This window comes from Raphanus sativus, chromosome 9, assembly GCF_000801105.2.
Source record: "Raphanus sativus cultivar WK10039 chromosome 9, ASM80110v3, whole genome shotgun sequence".
In the NCBI taxonomy this organism is placed as follows: Eukaryota; Viridiplantae; Streptophyta; class Magnoliopsida; order Brassicales; family Brassicaceae; genus Raphanus; species Raphanus sativus.
Window position 1 is genome coordinate 1028512 of NC_079519.1, and position 19042 is coordinate 1047553.

At 32.8% G+C, this 19042-nt stretch overlaps 2 protein-coding genes across 2 annotated transcripts; one reads left to right on the forward strand and one right to left on the reverse strand.

Annotated features, from left to right (window-relative positions):
* Window positions 1-575: 575 nt before the first annotated feature.
* On the reverse strand, window positions 576-1953 carry LOC108827566 (probable BOI-related E3 ubiquitin-protein ligase 2). Its single transcript, XM_018600990.2, has 3 exons — window positions 1733-1953; window positions 1309-1648; window positions 576-1239 (listed from the first exon to the last, which is right to left on the reverse strand). Exons 1-3 carry the CDS (start codon window positions 1786-1788, stop codon window positions 697-699), a joined length of 939 nt encoding a protein of 312 aa, XP_018456492.1. The 5' UTR covers window positions 1789-1953; the 3' UTR covers window positions 576-696.
* A 4748-nt stretch (window positions 1954-6701) lies between these two features.
* LOC108827567 (pentatricopeptide repeat-containing protein At1g79080, chloroplastic) lies at window positions 6702-8669 on the forward strand. The gene has a single exon (XM_018600991.2). It carries the CDS (start codon window positions 6869-6871, stop codon window positions 8519-8521), a length of 1653 nt encoding a protein of 550 aa, XP_018456493.1. The 5' UTR covers window positions 6702-6868; the 3' UTR covers window positions 8522-8669.
* The last annotated feature ends 10373 nt before the right edge of the window (window positions 8670-19042 follow it).

A 19042-nucleotide genomic window follows, 5' to 3' on the forward strand; every position in this document is an offset into this window, starting at 1 on the left:
AATAAACAATTAAGAGAGAGAAAGTGTCAGGAGTAGTACGCAGGACGAACAACAGCGACATTTGCGCGCGTCCGACGTGTCAGCTTTTTACCTCCTCCACTGTCTCTTTCCTCTTCTTCCTCTCTCACGTTTCCCTGCCGGCGCGTGTCTTCCAAACCCTACAGTGAACTGCTATAGCCGGTCCCACACCAGCACCAATTATCTATTTTGTCACTTTAATTTTATTTCACCTGTAGTTCTGGGATTATGTTTTTCTCAATAATATAGTAATTTTTATTATATGCTCATCTACATTATGAAATATAAAACAATAACAGAAAACAATAACATAATCTTTCTGTTTCTTCAATATAAGTTACAATATCGTTTATTTTACAAAATAATTTGTTTTGGCTCTTTGGTTTCCACATTATATTACTTTGATTTAAGAAAAGTTTTGGATTTTACTATGAAAAGCTATATTGAATTAAAAGATATTTACTGAGAGATAAAGTGAAGAAATATTTGATAAATATCTTAAAACAGCGAGAATTTTTTATTTTCTCTTTCTTTGTAGCAAAGGTTTCTTCTCGTGATTTCTTATCTAAAAAAGATTTTTCTATTAATTTCCTTACAATTAATTGTTCAAGAGAAAATAAAAAAATAAAAGCATCCATTAACAAAAAGAAAAGAGAATAGTTTCCATAAACGGGGGGGTCAAGGTGACATGTTAACATGAACGCTAGCGTTTTTGGGAGATCTACAGATGGGACACGTGTGCACACTGGACCCACAGACTCCACACAAGCACAAGTGTCTGCACGGTAAGACCAACACACACGATTCCCCCTCCCCACAGTTTCTGCACATCCGTCCTGGCGCTACCGTGCGCCTAACCGCTTCTTCTCCACCCGTGCTACTCCCGCAACACGACTGCGCATCATCATCATCATCCCCAGCGGCGTTACCTAATAATCCTGCGCCGTTTGTTAGATCGTTAACCTGCGCCAGGACCTGCTCGAGGTTGTTGCGGAGGTTGTTAGCGGTCGCCTCGTTGCTCTGAGCGAGATCCCGCCAGATTTGGTTCTCGACGGAGAGAGACTTCACTCGCTCCTCGAGCGCGTGGTTCATCTTCCCGATTCTCTCTCGCTCTTCTTCCTTGGCTCGGAGCCTCTTCGCGAGACCGTGCTCTATCGCCTCCACGATCGTCCTCGCTTGCCTCTTCCTCCTCTCTTCGATCTCGAATCTCACTCTCTCCATCTGCCATTTCGAATCAAAATGTTAAAAAAAAACTACTAAAAGGCGGTTTCTTAAAGAGAAGAGACTTACGTGAAGGGAGACGAATCGATCGATATCGTGCTGTTGCTGATTGATGTGAGAGGAGAGATCAATGTCATGGCCGAGAAACGCAAAAGGAGATGGTGACTGATGATAGTAATCGGATCTTGAATCTCTGGAGCGTTTTCTAGTCTGGAGTACATTAGCACCATCGGCGTAGTAATTAGTGAACGAATCGGCGGGTGAGGAGCCGCCGTACAGAAGAGGAGGAGGCGAATCGTCTGTCAATGAGAAGCCGTAACCGTTTTGAATGTTCGTGGAGAAACCTCCATTAGTCGGTACCATGGTGTTGTTGTTGTTGTTGTTGTTACTGTTCATCACTATTAAATCTCTGCAAAAGAAAACAATACAATCATCAATGCACAGAAAAAAAAAACTCCAAATAATCTAAGAAAGAGATAATCAATAAACGAACCTGCTGGGGAAGAGTTGAGGAGAAGAGAGAAGGAGATGGTGAGCATCAACAGCCATGGAAAGAAAGAGAGGTTTGAGTAATTTGTGAGAGAGAGAGAGAGAGAGAGGAAGAAGTTTTAAAAGAAATGCATGCGTTTTGTTATGCGTGCGTGAAGAGGGCCTTTGCTTTTCCTCTCTTTTTTTTTTTATTCTTCGAAAGAGAAAAGACCAAATCGAAACGAGCCTCTACATAATGGTTGTTTCCTATTTATACACATCGACGCCTTCTGCGTGAATCGAGGAGATAGAGAGAGAGAGAGATAAAGTCAATTCTTTTTTGTTTTTTAAAAAGAGAAGAAAATAATTCGATTTCCAATATTTAATTTGTTCAAAGGTAAATCTATTTTACATTCCTGAATTTAATTAACCTACCATTTTCTTATAGTTTGAATAATAGTAGTCAGGCTTTACCGATATCTTTTTGGTAACGTTTTTCCCATAAACTTCTCATTTTAACACGTTTTCGGTAATTTTTTTTTTTTTGAACAACATGGTAATTCAATAGTTATTTGTTAACTTTTTTCCTGGCACGGTTTTGGTATTTAGTTACCTAATACTCGGTTGGTTGTATTGAATCGATCATCTTTTTTCATTGTTGTTTTTATTCAACAATAAGATTTTGTTTTGTTTTGATTGAATTTTTATCCTATAGATTGTGTGGTAATTTAAAACAAAAAAAAATTGTCGGTTATAGTATTTTTTTAACTTGTAGCGAAACTAGCGGAAGCTTATAGAATTATTTTAAAGGTAATTACTAATTAGATTCGGTTATGTTTTTGATCATAGTGTATACTGTACAGCAGTATTCGGGGAACCGCTCCGAATCGGTTTATAGATCGGTTGGACCGTGAACCTAGCAATATTACAAACGTATTTACTGTTTTTACATTAGTAAATGATGAAAATACTTGCAATAGATACAGGACACGTGTAAAAGTTACGAATGAGTCATGCCTATTGCCATGTCAGCATTCCAGCGTGGCGAACAGTATTTTCTGGGACCCACTTTTGTCTTTTGTACGGTCCGTTAAAATGGGTAAAATCTTACTTTTCCGTATTTGTAATATATTTTTTTCGTACGAGTTTGGCGCCATGTGATGCCACGTCGTAAAACATCCTGGCTACTTCTGTTTGACCCTTTCTAAGACTTTTATGGAGTATCTTTATTTATTTAACATCAACCAAAAAAGGTTGTAATACAGTACTTATCTTTAGTTAATTTTATCGAGTTGCTCAAAAAGAGAGTTAATTTTATCTTTAGATTTTTTAACCAATTTAATTAATTAATAATAATTATAATATTTCTTAATGATAGATTCGTAACTAATACTGTATATTGTAAAGTAGCTGATATTACTTATAGTAATAAGTTATAATTATTTAAAGGTAAAGACTAGAGTGATATTATGTTAACTTTCTTTAGATAATATGTAAATTTAGAGATAAATTGTATTTGTTATTCATGTTTTTCTTATAAAATAAGATATTTTAGCTAGTTTTGAATTATATCGGATTAGAATTCATTAAAATAAACTAAATCTAAAGTATCAATCCTGGTGTATAAAACACACATAACCCAAGAGTTGAAGAAAGAGAGATGTAGACATATTCCTCTGAAGATGATATCAGATACTCCCTCTGTTTTTTTAAGATGTATGTTTTAGGAATTTTTTCTGTTTCAAAAAGATGTATTTTTCATATTTTCAATGTAATTTTTGTCAACTAATTATGAATAATTGTGAATCTCAAAAACATTAATTGCATTTCTTGAAATTTTATTGGTTTAGAAATATAGGAAATATAAAATAACAAAAACTATGCACTAATAAATAAATTTTAATATGTTTTATTAAAAAGTGTGAAAATCTCAAAACATGTATTATTTAAAAACAGAGGGAGTATAAAGTAACGCACAAGAATTAATTCCTACTTTGATTATGTCCCTTTTACTTTCTTTTTTCCTACTTCTTCTTTACATTTTTTGCTTTGTTATATTTTCTTCCCCACGCATCAAAAGTTGAAACAATATGCCTTTGTCTCCACCATCTTATTTTGTTTTTATAAATACCAGTTTCGGAAAAGTAGATTTTGTAAAGTGAAAGAGTGGGCATGGTGCACAATTTACGTGTTTGGTTCTTCGTAAGATCAACATTTATCTTCATTCAAGTTTTTTTATGTATTATGAGATGACCAACAACATAACCAGACATTAACTAATGGGTGTCTATCTCATACAATTAATCAAAACGTACTATTTAAAATATGAAGTATATGTATCCCTAGAACAAAAAAGTCTTGAGTTGTGGTTTCCTCTTTGATTGGAGAACAAGTGACATTGCACCTTGACTTTGTTGTATGGATAGTATCATTTATTTTCTCTTTAAAATTACTTTTTATTCAACTTAAAGTTGGTGCTGGTGTGTATTCATGTGATATCAACATTTCAAAAGAAGAAAATAAATCCATAACCATTGTAAGAATCTTAAAGAGTGCCTTACCTAGCTAGAAACTTCATCTTTCCTTAAAGGCACCACTATAATTGAATTTGTTATAAAGAAAGAATTCTTGCTTTTGTGAAATATATACCATACTCATATATCTTTCGGTTCATATGCACTAAGTCATTAATATTCGTTTATCAAAGTTTTTGAAATTGGTGATGACTTTAGTTACACTTTTGTTTCAACATCATATCACACACCTATATCTTACAACAATTCAAAAGAGGCTTGTGTAAAGCTTCTCATTAAAGACATGTGTATGAATTAATTGTTTGGGGTTCGCTAGTGCATACATATCACATGTATTATGGTCCATACAGGAGTAGCTCGTGACCTAACATATTACATCCTATTAATCTTTGGATATTTATCAAATGCACCAATACATCTATGGATCTACCAAATGGATTGGAACTCACAATCACAATGATCAAAAGAGTTAGGTTTGAGAGGTCCCGATTTAATTAAAAGATGTGTTGGGCCATCACTCTTTCTTGCCCTCCAAAACATACCTTACTTAGCCGTATCATCGAAACTTAACTTCATTATAACACAATTTTTATTTATTTATTTCTTGAAAATCGTTGCCCCATTAGGAGACAAGAGAAGAGGTTTTCTGCAAAAGACTTTAACTTGGTGTCATGTGTGGTTGTGCTTATGGACAGTGTGTGGTCCCTTCATTTTTCTCTTTCAAATTAAATAAAGGAACCAATGTGTCGATTGCATGATTCCCACTACTGCTTTCAATCTCACCTTCTGCTATAAGATGCATTATGATCCCACCACTGCTTTTAATTCATTCAGACAAAAAACGAAATAAATGTAAAAAATATTACTGTATATTATTATTAATTTTATAAATGTGTATGAATACGAGGGAGCTATTCATCGAAATGAAATTTTAAATGTACTGACTTGTTACCATCAGATCATGAACTACATTAACTCCAACCAAGAAGATAAAGACAAAGGTGGTGGTTGTTGTTGCTGTCAGATCACGGATTCACTTTCACCAAATAAAGAATTGGTTAATCGGTTTGAATCAAAAGTAGAGATTAAGGACAACAAGTTATGTGTTGTTCTTAAAAGAAACTTACACAAATCCATCATTATATTAGCCTACATTTAATAGAGATATTCTAGTTGGGTGGAATGTTGATCCAATTTGTTCAATCATGTATTTGATCACAAGCTCGTGAACTAGCAGATCCAAGATTACAATGACAACGAGTCTTATTATGCGTCTCAATATTAGCTAGGGACAAGGCAAAGAGGTCACGACACAAATTGCATAAATATATCTAGTCAAAAGACAAGGACTAATGTGAAGGACAAATGGTCGATGACCTTGTACATCTTCCCCTGTTTAGGGCAAAGAGGAGACTACAGTGTGTACTATAACATAACACGATTACAAAGGACAAACACTCTATGCAAGGAGCTAAAACAACATAATTCACATTAGATCTTAGCAAAATTCAACAGGACGTTGGACCACACTCATGAGCAAGGAGTGTTATATGTACTATATAGTAGCTGTGAAACTACAAGTCAACAACATATTTTAAAAAGCTAGCACTATTAAGAAACTCACAAGGACTTAACTGCACCCGCGGCCTGCAGGGTGATAGATATATTGACCTTGAACGAGAACGAGTATGGCTACAAACCGGTGATCGGCTAGGCTAAGTATGCCATATCTAAAGATTTTCTTGGAGGATTACGTATAGCCTCCTTGGATGTGACCTGCAACTGCATGCGCATTCAAGAAACAATCTATCAAATGAAAACAAATACAATCTGGACAGAACATCAACAGAATCAGCACCAAGACTATCTGATTTTCCAGCGTGAACATTGATCAAACAACAAAACAAAGGGAGACTTCCACCATCAAATCTTTGAAGTTCAAACATAGTTCATATGAAATCTAAAAAGAGATGTACACCATCCATATGTAGCTGTGATTTTCTCAGTATCAGCCCTTGCCTAGAACTAAAATATAATCATATCATCATTTACCTGTTATTTTCAGTCGGAAGTATGAGCAAAGTTCAACATGTAAAATAATTTCACCAAATTTGGTTTGTCTGCACATTAGGAAAACAAGTCGCTATATATGTGACTATATAGTCTATATGTCTAAATAAAATTCCACAGACGAGCGTAGAAAGAACATACAGACATATTCAACCAACATCAGTCAAAATGCAAAAAAAAAAACAATCAACATGTAATGAGCCGGAAGCAGAGGATGAAAGGCGAGGACGGCCAAGTCTCACACATGCCAGTTCAAAGAAACTAATTACATTTTAGCGAAGTAAACATGTGAATTGCTTTGGTGGCGTCCGAAGCCCATGCTTCACGGGCTTTAGCCCATCGCCAGCCCTGCTTCTTCATATCATCTTCTCACAAGCATCGAGAGCGTAACACGCGAAGGTTTTTCGTTGCGTGGATAACAGAGGCGGAGGCGAATAAGAACTATTCGACTTTACATTATGATCCTTTTTTTTCTAGCTTCTCCGTAAAAACACCCAAAACTTTTTTCATTTCAACTCATCTCTCTCGCTCCTCCGTCGCTGTCCGATTCGAAGCCAATGTCGACTCTACTGAACCCAATCTTATCCATGGCGGCGAACCCATCTCCGGTAGGGTTCCTCTCCCGCCTCTCCACCGGTTTCCCCCAATCCTCCTCCTCCTCCGTCAACAAAAACGTCGCTAGGGTTCTGACTCTATCCCCCAAAGACTCCGCCTTTACCATCACCGGATCCAATTGGAAACCCGACGACCCGACCCTGAGCAACCACTTCTCCCACCTCCAAACCCTAGTCACAAAAGGCCACAAACCAAACCCATCCCACTCCACCCAGCTCCTCTACGACCTCTGCAAAGCCAACAGACTCAAGAAAGCGATCCGCGTGATCGAGCTCATGGTCTCCTCCGGCGTCATCCCCGACGCCTCCGCCTACACCTACCTCGTCAACCAGCTCTGCAAGCGAGGCAACGTCGGCTACGCGATGCAGCTCGTCGAGAAGATGGAGGAAGACCACGGCTTCCCTCCCAACACCGTCACCTACAACGCCCTAGTCCGCGGCCTCTGCATGCTCGGTAGCCTCTCCCAGAGCCTCCGCTTCGTCGAGAGGCTGATGGAGAGAGGCTTAGCTCCCAACGCCTTCACCTATTCCTTCCTCCTCGAGGCTGCTTACAGAGAGCGAGGAACCGACGAGGCCGTGAAGCTCCTGGAGGAGATTGTCGCCAAGGGAGGCGAGCCGAATCTGGTTTGTTACAATGTGTTGTTGACTGGTTTTTGTAAAGAAGGGAGGACTGATGACGCGTTGAGGATGTTCAGAGAGTTACCTCTGAAAGGGTTTAAGCCTAACGTTGTGAGTTATAACATTTGTTTGAGGTGTTTGTGCTGTGACGGGAGGTGGGAGGAGGCTAACGAGTTGTTAGCTGAGATGGACGGTGGAGATAGATCTCCTTCGGTTGTTACATACAACATTTTGATTAATTCGTTAGCTTTCCACGGGAGAACGGACCAGGCGATGGAGGTTTTGAGAGAGATGGGGAGAGGAGTCACTGCCACTAGCTACAACCCTGTGATAGCCCGTCTTTGCAAGGAAGGGAAGGTTGATCTCGTTGTGAAGTGTCTGGACGACATGATTTACAGACGGTGTAGGCCTAACGAGGGGACGTACAACGCGATAGGAGCGTTGTGCGAGGGCAAGGTGCGAGAAGCGTTTTACATCATACAGAGCTTGAGCAAGAAGCATAGATGCTGCACGCACGATTTCTACAAGAGCGTGATCACTAGCCTGTGCAGGAAAGGGAACACGTTTGCTGCGTTCCAGCTCTTGTATGAGATGACTTGCAGCGGGTTCGAACCCGATTCTCATACCTACTCGGCTCTGATCAGAGGGTTGTGTAACGAAGGGATGTTTGACGGAGCTAAGGAGGTTTTGTCGATAATGGAGGAGAGTGGGTGCTGTAAACCTACGGTGGATAACTTCAACGCGATGATTCTTGGGTATTGCAAGGTAAGGAGGACGGATTTGGCGTTGGAGGTGTTTGAGACGATGGTTGAGAGGAGGAGAATGCCGAACGAGACGACATATGTGATAATCGTTGAAGGGATTGCTCATGAGAATGAGCTGGAGCTGGCTAGAGAGGTTCTTGAGGAGCTGAGATCTCGCAAGGTTGTGGGACAAAACGCTGTAGATAGGATTGTGATGCAGTTTAATTTAGATTGATCATGAGACTTTAAATACATTTTCCTTTTTTACTGTTTGTATCATTTTGACCAAGAGGATGATTTGTTCATCTAAGGTTCAGTTTTTGAACAGGACAGAGATCAATAAGAATCAAGAAACACACTGTTGGTGTTTTTTAGACGATAAATATATATCGTAAATAAGTTAACTTCTTAGGGGTAATTTCGTAATTTGAAAGATAAAACTTGTTTGTAAGAGCATAATTATCTTTCATACCCATTTGGGGTTTTTTTTTTTTTTTTTGTTTTTTTTTTCATTAAAAAAAAAAAATTAAAACAAACCAATCGTGGGCCGGCACGTGTCGTGGGCCCGCGAAACTGCCCAGAAAACGTTTCCTCGCGAGACCACTTCTTCTCCTTTCTTCTTCTTGGTTCCCACCAAGATCCCCCTCCAACATACCCCAATAAATATGCTCTAAGACTTTTTAAAATGCCATAAAACATATCTTAAGATCGCCGGTAAAATGGAGGAGCTAGCCGCCGGAACTTAGCTGAAGATGGTCGCCCGTAAAATAGAGGAGCTATCTTAATATGATGCAAATATGCATTAAAATAACATTGTCATATTTTTAACTTTTTTTCTTCAAAATGTATGAACTAACTACTACGAAAATATATGTTCACATTTATTGATATTTTTTTTCAAAATTTGTGGGTTAATTCATACAAAAATATATTTTTTTCGTTAATTTCTCTATATACTGAAGTTTATACTCATTAAAGTTGTTTAAAATTTCTAACTGCATTATAAATTTGTATTAATCTATTATAAACATTCTGACGGAATCATTCTAATTTTTTAATATTTGTTTACTAAAATTTCATATAGTGTCTAGATTAGTGGAATTAACATTATAAAATCTTCGTTATCTATATAAATGGAGAAAACAGAGGTTCTAAACTCTTTGACCATCATCTTATAGTATTGCTCGATTAAACTATACACTAAAACCAGATTTTCATATTTTTGAAAATTTTCCAAAATTTTTGGGTTAAAATAATGAGTTTAAAATAATGAGTTTTCGGTAAATCCTCTATATACTGAAGTTTATACTCTTCACTTTAGTTTAAAATTTTCAAACCACATTCTACATTTGAATTAATGTATTCTAAACTACCTTTCATGGTATATAGAAATAATTTTATTTTTTTAATATTTAGTTTATTAAAATTTCATATACTGCATAGATTAGTTGAATTAGCATTATAAAATCTTCATTATCTAGAGAAACGGAGACAACAGAGGTTCTAAACTCTTTCACCATCATCTTATGTTAGTGCTCGATGACACTATACACTAAGACCAGATTTTCATATTTTTGAAAATTTTCCAAAATCCGTGGGTTAACAACCCCTTCTAAAATAATGAGTTTTCGATAAATCCTATTTATACTGAAGTTTATACTCTCCCCTTTGTTTTAAAATTTTCAAACCATATTCAACATTTGAATTAATGTACTCTAAAGTCTCTTTCATGGTATATAGGAATCATTCTAATTTTTTAAATTTGTTTACTACAATTTCATATATTACATAGATTAATAGAATTAACATTATAAAATCTTCATTATCTAGAGAAACAGAGACAACAGAGGTTCTAAACACTTTGACAATCATCTTAAATTAGTGATCGATGATACTATACACTAAGACCAGATTTTCATATTTTTGAAATTTTTCCAAAATCCGTGATTCAACCCCTTTTAAAATAATGAGTTTCGGTAAATCCTCTATGTACTGAAGTTTATGTAAGTGCAAAGATGACACCACAATTAAGTAATGCAGAAGGTAAACCAAGAGACAAAGTAGATACAAGTAAACACCAATTGCTTTATTAGAAATCGCCTTGTACACTCAATTACAAGTTCTGCTTAATCAGCCTCGCTAGCCTGTTAACACCCTAACAGCTGCTACTGAATAATTTCTAATCTACCCAAACTTGTCTCTCCATCGTTAGTACTTCAGCAACTGCTTCAGCACGACCCAAGAACACCCTAAGGGATTTTCACCCTTCCTCTATAACAATTGCCCCCAGTGTCTTATTGGAATACCCACGACTCCATAGCTCTTTTATAGTGATCTCCATGTTCCTGAAACCTAGTCTCCAAGGCAACATGGATATATGGACAACTTCCATATTAATAAGTACACTTTCTTTTTCTTGGAATGTACTTATTCCTCAAGGCATAAACTTGCTCCCCAAGTTTATCTTTTGCCTTTTCTCCACGGTATAAACTTGCTCCTCAAGTTTATCCCACGCCAGCTTAGCATCTCGCGTCCACATGGTCTCTACCACTCCGCATGCCTCCTGGTTCACTCTCTGACATACACTGCATCAGCAACTACTTCAACGACTACGTCAAGACATAAACCCTCAGTTTATTCTTCTCCATCTCAGCATATCCTTGCATCCACATGGTAACCCACCACTCCGCATGCCTTATGTAGTAACGACTAATGCCTCCAGCATCAGTGACTTCGTCGTCTAGTTAGTCACGGAAGACTATTGACATCTGCAAGCTATTCTTGCATCTTCAGTTTATACTCTTCACTTTAGTTTAAAAATTTCAAACCACATTCTACATTTGAATTAATGTATTCTAAACTATCTTTCATGGTATATAGGAATCATTCTAATTTTTAAAATTAGTTTACTAAAATTTCATATACTGTTTAGATTAGTGGAATTAGCATTATAAAATCTTCATTATCTAAAGAAACAAAGACAAAAGATGTTCTAAACTCTTTGACCATCATCTTATGTTAGTGCTCTATGAAAATATACACTAAAACAATATTTTCGTATTTTTGGAATTTTTCCAAAATCTGTGGGTTAATAACCCCCTTCTAAAATAATGAGTTTTCGGTAAATCCTCTATATACTGAAGTTTAGACTCTTCACTCTAGTTTAAAATTTTCAAACCACATTCTACATTTGAATTAATGTATTCTAAACTATCTTACATGGTATATAGGAATGATTCTAATTTTTTAATATTTAATTTACTAAAATTTCATACACTGCCAAAATTAGTGGAATAAACATTATAAAATCTTCATTATCTAGAAAAACAAAGACAACAGAGGTTCTAAACTCTTTGACCATCATCTTATGTTAGTGCTCGATGAAACTATACACTATAACCAGATTTTCATATTTTTGAAAATTTTCTAAAATCCGTGGGTTAACCCCTTCTAAAATAATGAGTTTTCGGTAAATCCTCTATATACTGAAGTTTATACTCTTCACTTTAGTTTAAAAATTTCAAACTACATTCTACATTTGAATTAATGTATTATAAGCTATCTTTCATGGTATATAGGAATAATTCTAATTTTTTAATATTTAGTTTACTAAAATTTCACATATTGCTTCGATTAGTGGAATTAGAATTAAAAATATTTATTATCAAGAGAAACGGAGAAAACAGAGGTTCTAAACTCTTTGACCATCATCTTATGTTAGTGCTCGATGATACTATACACTAAAACCAGATTTTCATATTTTTGAAAATTTCCATAATCCGTGGGTTAACGCCTTCTAAAATAATGAGTTTTCGATAAATCCTCTATATACTGAAGTTTATACTCTTCACTTTAGTTTAAAAATTTCAAACCACATTCTACATTTGAATTAATGTATTCAAAACTATCTTACATGGTATATAGGAACAATTCTATTTTTTTAATATTTAGTTTACTAAAATTTCATATAATGCCTAGATTAGTGGAATTAGCATTATTAAATCTTCATTATATAGAGAAACGGAGACAACAGAGGTTCTAAACTCTTTGACCATCATCTTATGTTAGTGGTCGATGAAACTATACACTAAAACAAGATTTCATATTTTTGAAAATTTTCCAAAATCCGTAGGTTAACCCTTCTAAAATAATGAGTTTTCGGTAAACCTCTATATACTGAAGTTTATACTCTCACTTTGTTTAAAAATTTTCAAACCATATTCAACATTTGAATTAATGTACTCTAAAGTCTCTTTCATGGTATATAGGAATCATTCTAATTTTTTTAAATTTGTTTATTACAATTTCGTATACTATCTAGATTAATGGAATTAGCATTATAAAATCTTCATTATCTAGAGAAACAGAGACATCAAATGTACTAAACTCTTAGACAATCATCTTATATTAGTGCTCGATGAAACTATACACTAAAACCAGATTTTCGTATTTTTGAAATTTTCCAAAATCCGTGGGTTAACCCCTTCTAAAATAATGAATTTTCGTAAATCCTCTATATACTGAAGTTTATACTCTCCACTTTGTTTAAAAATTTTCAAACCATATTCAACATTTGAATTAATGTAATCTAAAGTCTCTTTCATGGTATATAGGAATCATTCTAATTTTTTAAATTTGTTTACTACAATTTCATATACTACTTAGATTAATGGAATTAGCATTATAAAATCTTCATTATCTAAAGAAACGGAGACAAAGAGGTTCTAAATTCTTTGACCATCATCTTATGTTAGTACTCTATGAAAATATACACTAAAACAAGATTTTCATATTTTTGGAAATTTTCCAAAATCCGTAGGCTAACCAACCCCCTTCTAAAATAATGAGTTTTTGTTAAATCCTCAATATACTGAAGTTTATACTCTTCACTCTAGTTTAAAATTTTCAAACCACATTCTACATTTGAATTAATGTATTCTAAACTATCTTACATGGTATACAGTAATCATTCTAATTTTTTAATATTTAGTTTACTAAAATTTTATATACTGCCTAGATTAGTGGAATTAGCATTATTAAATATTCATTATCTAGAGAAACAGAGACAACAGAGTTTCTAAACTCTTTGACCATCATCTTATGTTAGTGCTCGATGAACTATACACTAATACCAGATTTTCATATTTTTGAAAATTTTCCAAAATCCGTGGGTTAACCCCTTCTAAAATAATTAATTTTCGGTAAATCCTCAATATACTGAAGTTTATACTCTTCACTCTAGTTTAAAATTTTCAAACCACATTCTACATTTGAATTAATGTATTCTAAACTATCTTACATGGTATATAGTAATCATTCTAATTTTTAATATTTAGTTTACTAAAATTTCATATACTGCCTAGATTAGCGGAATTAGCATTATAAAATCTTCATTATCTAGAGAAACAGAGACAACAGAGGTTCTAAACTCTCTGACCATCATCTTATGTTAGTGCTCGATGAAACTATACACTAAAACCAGATTTTTAAATTTTTGAAAATTTTCCAAAATCCGTGGGTTAACCCCTTCTAAAATAATGAGTTTTCGTTAAATCCTCTATATACTGAAGTTTATACTCTCCACTTTGTTTAAAAATTTTCAAAACATATTCAACATTTGAATTAATGTACCCTAAAGTCTCTTTCATGGTATATAGGAATCATTCTAATTTATTAAATTTGTTTACTACAATTTCATATACTACCTAGATTTATGGAATTAGCATTATAAAATCTTTATTATCTAGAGAAACAGAGACAAAGATGGTTCTAAACTTTTAGACAATCATCTTATATTAGTGCTCGATGAAACTATAAACTAAAACCAGATTTTCATATTTTGAAAATTTTCCAAAATCCGTGGGTTAACCCCTTCTAAAATAATGAATTTTCGGTAAATCCTCAATATACTGAAGTTTATACTCTTCACTCTAGTTTAAAATTTGTTTACTCTTTGACCATCATTCTAATTTTATTAAATTTGTTTACTACAATTTCATATACTACCTAGATTTATGGAATTAGCATTATAAAATCTTTATTATCTAGAGAAACAGAGACAAAGATGGTTCTAAACTTTTAGACAATCATCTTATATTAGTGCTCGATGAAACTATAAACTAAAACCAGATTTTCATATTTTGAAAATTTTCCAAATCCGTGGGTAACCCCTTCTAAAATAATGAATTTTCGGTAAATCCTCAATATACTGAAGTTTATACTCTTCACTCTAGTTTAAAATTTTCAAACCACATTCTACATTTGAATTAATGTATTCTAAACTATCTTACATGGTATATAGTAATCATTCTAATTTTTAAATATTTAGTTTACTAAAATTTCATATACTGCCTAGATTAGCGGAATTAGCATTATAAAATCTTCATTATCTCTAGAAACAGAGACAACAGAGGTTCTAAACTCTTTGACCATCATCTTATGTTAGTGCTCGATGAACCTATACACTAAAACCAGATTTTCATATTTTTGAAAATTTTCCAAAATCCGTGGGTTAACCCTTCTAAAATAATGAGTTTTCTGTAAATCCTCTATATACTGAAGTTTATACTCTCCACTTTGTTTAAAAATTTTCAAACCATATTCAACATTTGAATTAATGTACTCTAAAGTCTCTTTCATCGTATATAGGAATCATTCTAATTTATTAAATTTGTTTACTACAATTTCGTATACTACCTAGATTAATGGAATTAGCATTATAAAATCTTTATTATCTAGAGAAACAGAGACAAAGATGGTTCTAAACTTTTAGACAATCATCTTATATTAGTGCTCGATGAAACTATACACTAAACCAGATTTTCATATTTTGAAAATTTTACAAATCCGTGGGTTAACCCCTTCTAAAATAATGAATTTTCGTTAAATCCTCTATATACTGAAGTTTATACTCTCCACTTTGTTTAAAAATTTCCAAACCATATTCAACATTTGAATTAATGTAATCTAAAGTCTCTTTCATGGTATATAGGAATCATTCTAATTTTTAAATTTGTTTACTACAATTTCATATACTACCTAGATTAATGGAATTAGCATTATAAAATCTTCATTATTTAGAGAAACAGAGACAACGAAGGTTCTAAACTCTTAGACAATCATCTTATATTAGTGCTCGATGAAACTATACACTAAAACCAGATTTTCATATTTTTGAAATTTTTCCAAAATCCGTGGGTTAATCCCTTCTAAAATAATGAATTTTCGGTAAATCCTCATATACTGAAGTTTATACTCTTCACTTCTAGTTTTAAAATTTTCAAACCACATTCTACATTTAATTAATGTATTCTAAACTATCTTACATGGTATATAGGAATCATTCTAATTTTTAAATATTTAGTTTACTAAAATTTCATATACTGCTAGATTAGTGGAATTAGCATTATAAAATCTTCATTATCTAGAGAACAGAGAAACAACAGAGGTTCTAAACTCTTTGACCATCATCTTATGTTAGTGCTCGATGAAACTACACTCAAACCCCCTTCTAAAATAATGAGTTTTCGGTAAATCTCTATATACTGAAGTTTATACTCTTCACTTTAGTTTAAAAAATTTCAAACCACATTCTACATTTGAATTAATGTATTCTAAACTATCTTTCATGGTATATAGAAAATTCTAATTTTTTAAATATTTAGTTTACTAAATTTCATATATTGCCTAGATTAGTGGAATTAGAATAAAAAATATTTATTATCTAGAGAAACAGAGAAAAAGAGGTTCTAAACTCTTTGACCATCATCTTATGTTAGTGCTCGATGAAACTATACACTAAAACCAGATTTTCATATTTTTGAAAATTTTCCATAATCCGTGGGTTAACCCCTTCTAAAATATTGAGTTTTCGATAAATCCTCTATATACTGAAGTTTATACTCTTCACTTTAGTTTAAAAATTTCAAACCACATTCTACATTTGAATTAATGTATTCTAAACTATCTTACATGGTATATAGAAACAATTCTAATTTTTTAATATTTAGTTTACTAAAATTTTATATACTGCCTAGATTAGTGGAATTAGCATTATTAAATCTTCATTATCTAGAGAAACGAAGACAACAGAGGTTCTGAACTCTTTGACCATCATCTTATGTTAGTGCTCGATGAAACTATACACTAAGACCAGATTTTCATATTTTTGAAAATTTTCCAAAATCCGTGGGTTAACCCCTTCTAAAATAATGAGTTTTCGGTAAATCCTCTATATACTGAAGTTTATACTCTCCAATTTGTTTAAAAATTTTCAAACCATATTCAACATTTGAATTAATGTACTCTAAAGTCTCTTTCATGGTATAGAGGAATCATTCTAATTTTTTAAATTTGTTTACTACAATTTCATATACTACCTAGATTAATGGAATTAGCATTATAAAATCTTCATTATCTAGAGAAACAGAGACAACAGAGGTTATGAACTCTTAGACAATCATCTTATATTAGTGCTCGATGAAACTATACACTAAAACCAGATTTTCATATTTTTGAAATTTTTCCAAAATCCGTGGGTTAACCCCTTATAAAATAATGAATTTTCGGTAAATCCTCTATGTACTGAAGTTTATACTCTTCACTTTAGTTTAAAAAATTTCAAACCACATTCTACGTTTGAATTAATGTATTCTTAACTATCTTTCATGGTATATAGGAATCATTCTAATTTGTTAATATTTGTTTACTAAAATTTCATATACTGTTTAGATTAGTGGAATTAGCATTATAAAATCTTCATATCTAAAGAAACGGAGACAAAAGAGGTTCTAAACTCTTTGACCATCATCTTATGTTAGTGCTCTATGAAAATATACACTAAAACAAGATTTTCATATTTTTGGAAATTTTCCAAAATCCGTAGGCTAACCAACCCCCTTCTAAAATAATGAGTTTTCGGTAAATCCTCAATATACTGAAGTTTATACTCTTCACTCTAGTTTAAAATTTTCAAACCACATTCTACATTTGAATTAATGTATTCTAAACTATCTTACATGGTATATAGTAATCATTCTAATTTTTTAATATTTATTTACTAAAATTTCATATACTGCCTAGATTAGTGGAATTAGCATTATTAAATATTCATTATCTAGAGAAACAGAGACAACAGAGGTTCTAAACTCTTTGACCATCATCTTATGTTAGTGGTCGATGAAACTATACACTAAAACAAGATTTTCATATTTTTGAAAATTTTCCAAAATCCGTGGGTTAACCCCTTCTAAAATAATGAGTTTTCGGTAAATCCTCTATATACTGAAGTTTATACTCTCCACTTTGTTTAAAAATTTTCAAACCATATTCAACATTTGAATTAATGTACTCTAAAGTCTCTTTCATGGTATATAGGAATCATTCTAATTTTTTTTAAATTTGTTTACTACAATTTCGTATACTATAGATTAATGGAATTAGCATTATAAAATCTTCATTATCTAGAGAAACAGAGACATCAAATGTTCTAAACTCTTAGACAATCATCTTATATTAGTGCTCGATGAAACTATACACTAAAACTAGATTTTCATATTTTGAAAATTTCCAAAATCCGTGGGTTAACCTTTCTAAAATAATGAGTTTTCGGTAAATCCTCTATATACTGAAGTTTATACTCTCCACTTTGAAAAATTTTCAAACCATATTCAACATTTGAATTAATGTACTCTAAAGTCTCTTTCATGGTATATAGGAATCATTCTAATTTTTAATTTGTTACTACAATTCGTATACTACCTAGATTATTGGAATTAGCATTATAAAATCTTCATTATCTAGAGAAACAGAGACAACAATGGTTCTAAACTTTTAGACAATCATCTATATTAGTGCTCGATGAAACTATACACTAAAACCAGATTTTCATATTTTGAAAATTTTCCAAAATCCGTGGGTTAACCCCTTCTAAAAATAATGAATTTCCGGTAAATCCTCTATATACTGAAGTTTATACTCTCCACTTTGTTAAAAATTTTCAAACCATATTCAACATTTGAATTAATGTACTCTAAAGTCTCTTTCATGGTATATAGGAATCATTCTAATTTTTAAATTTGTTTACTACAATTTCATATACTACCTAGATTAATGGAATTAGCATTATAAAATCTTCATTATCTAGAAAACAGAGACAACGAAGGTTCTAAACTCTTAGACAATCATCTTATTTAGTGTTCGATGAAACTATACACTAAAACCAGATTTTCATATTTTGATTTTTTTCCAAAATCCGTGGGTTAACCCTTCTAAAATAATGAGTTTCCGGTAAATCCTCTATATACTGAAGTTTATACTCTCAACTTGTTTAAAAATTTTCAAACCATATTTAACATTTGAATTAATGTACTCTAAAGTCCCTTCATGGTATATAGGAATCATTCTAAGTTTTTTAAATTTGTTTACTACAATTTTCATATACTACCTAGATTAATGGAATTAGCATTATAAAAATCTTCATTATCTAGAGAAACAGAGACAAAGAGGTTTCTAAACTCTTTGACCATCATCTTATGTTAGTGCTCGATGAAACTATACACTAAAACCAGATTTTCATATTTTTGAAAAATTTTCCAAATCCGTGGGTTAACCCTTTCTAAAATAATGAGTTTTCGTAAATCCTCTATATACTGAAATTTATACTCTCCACTTTGATTAAAAATTTTCAAACCATATTCAACATTTGAATTAATGTACTCTAAAGTCTCTTTCATGGTATATAGGAATCATTCTAATT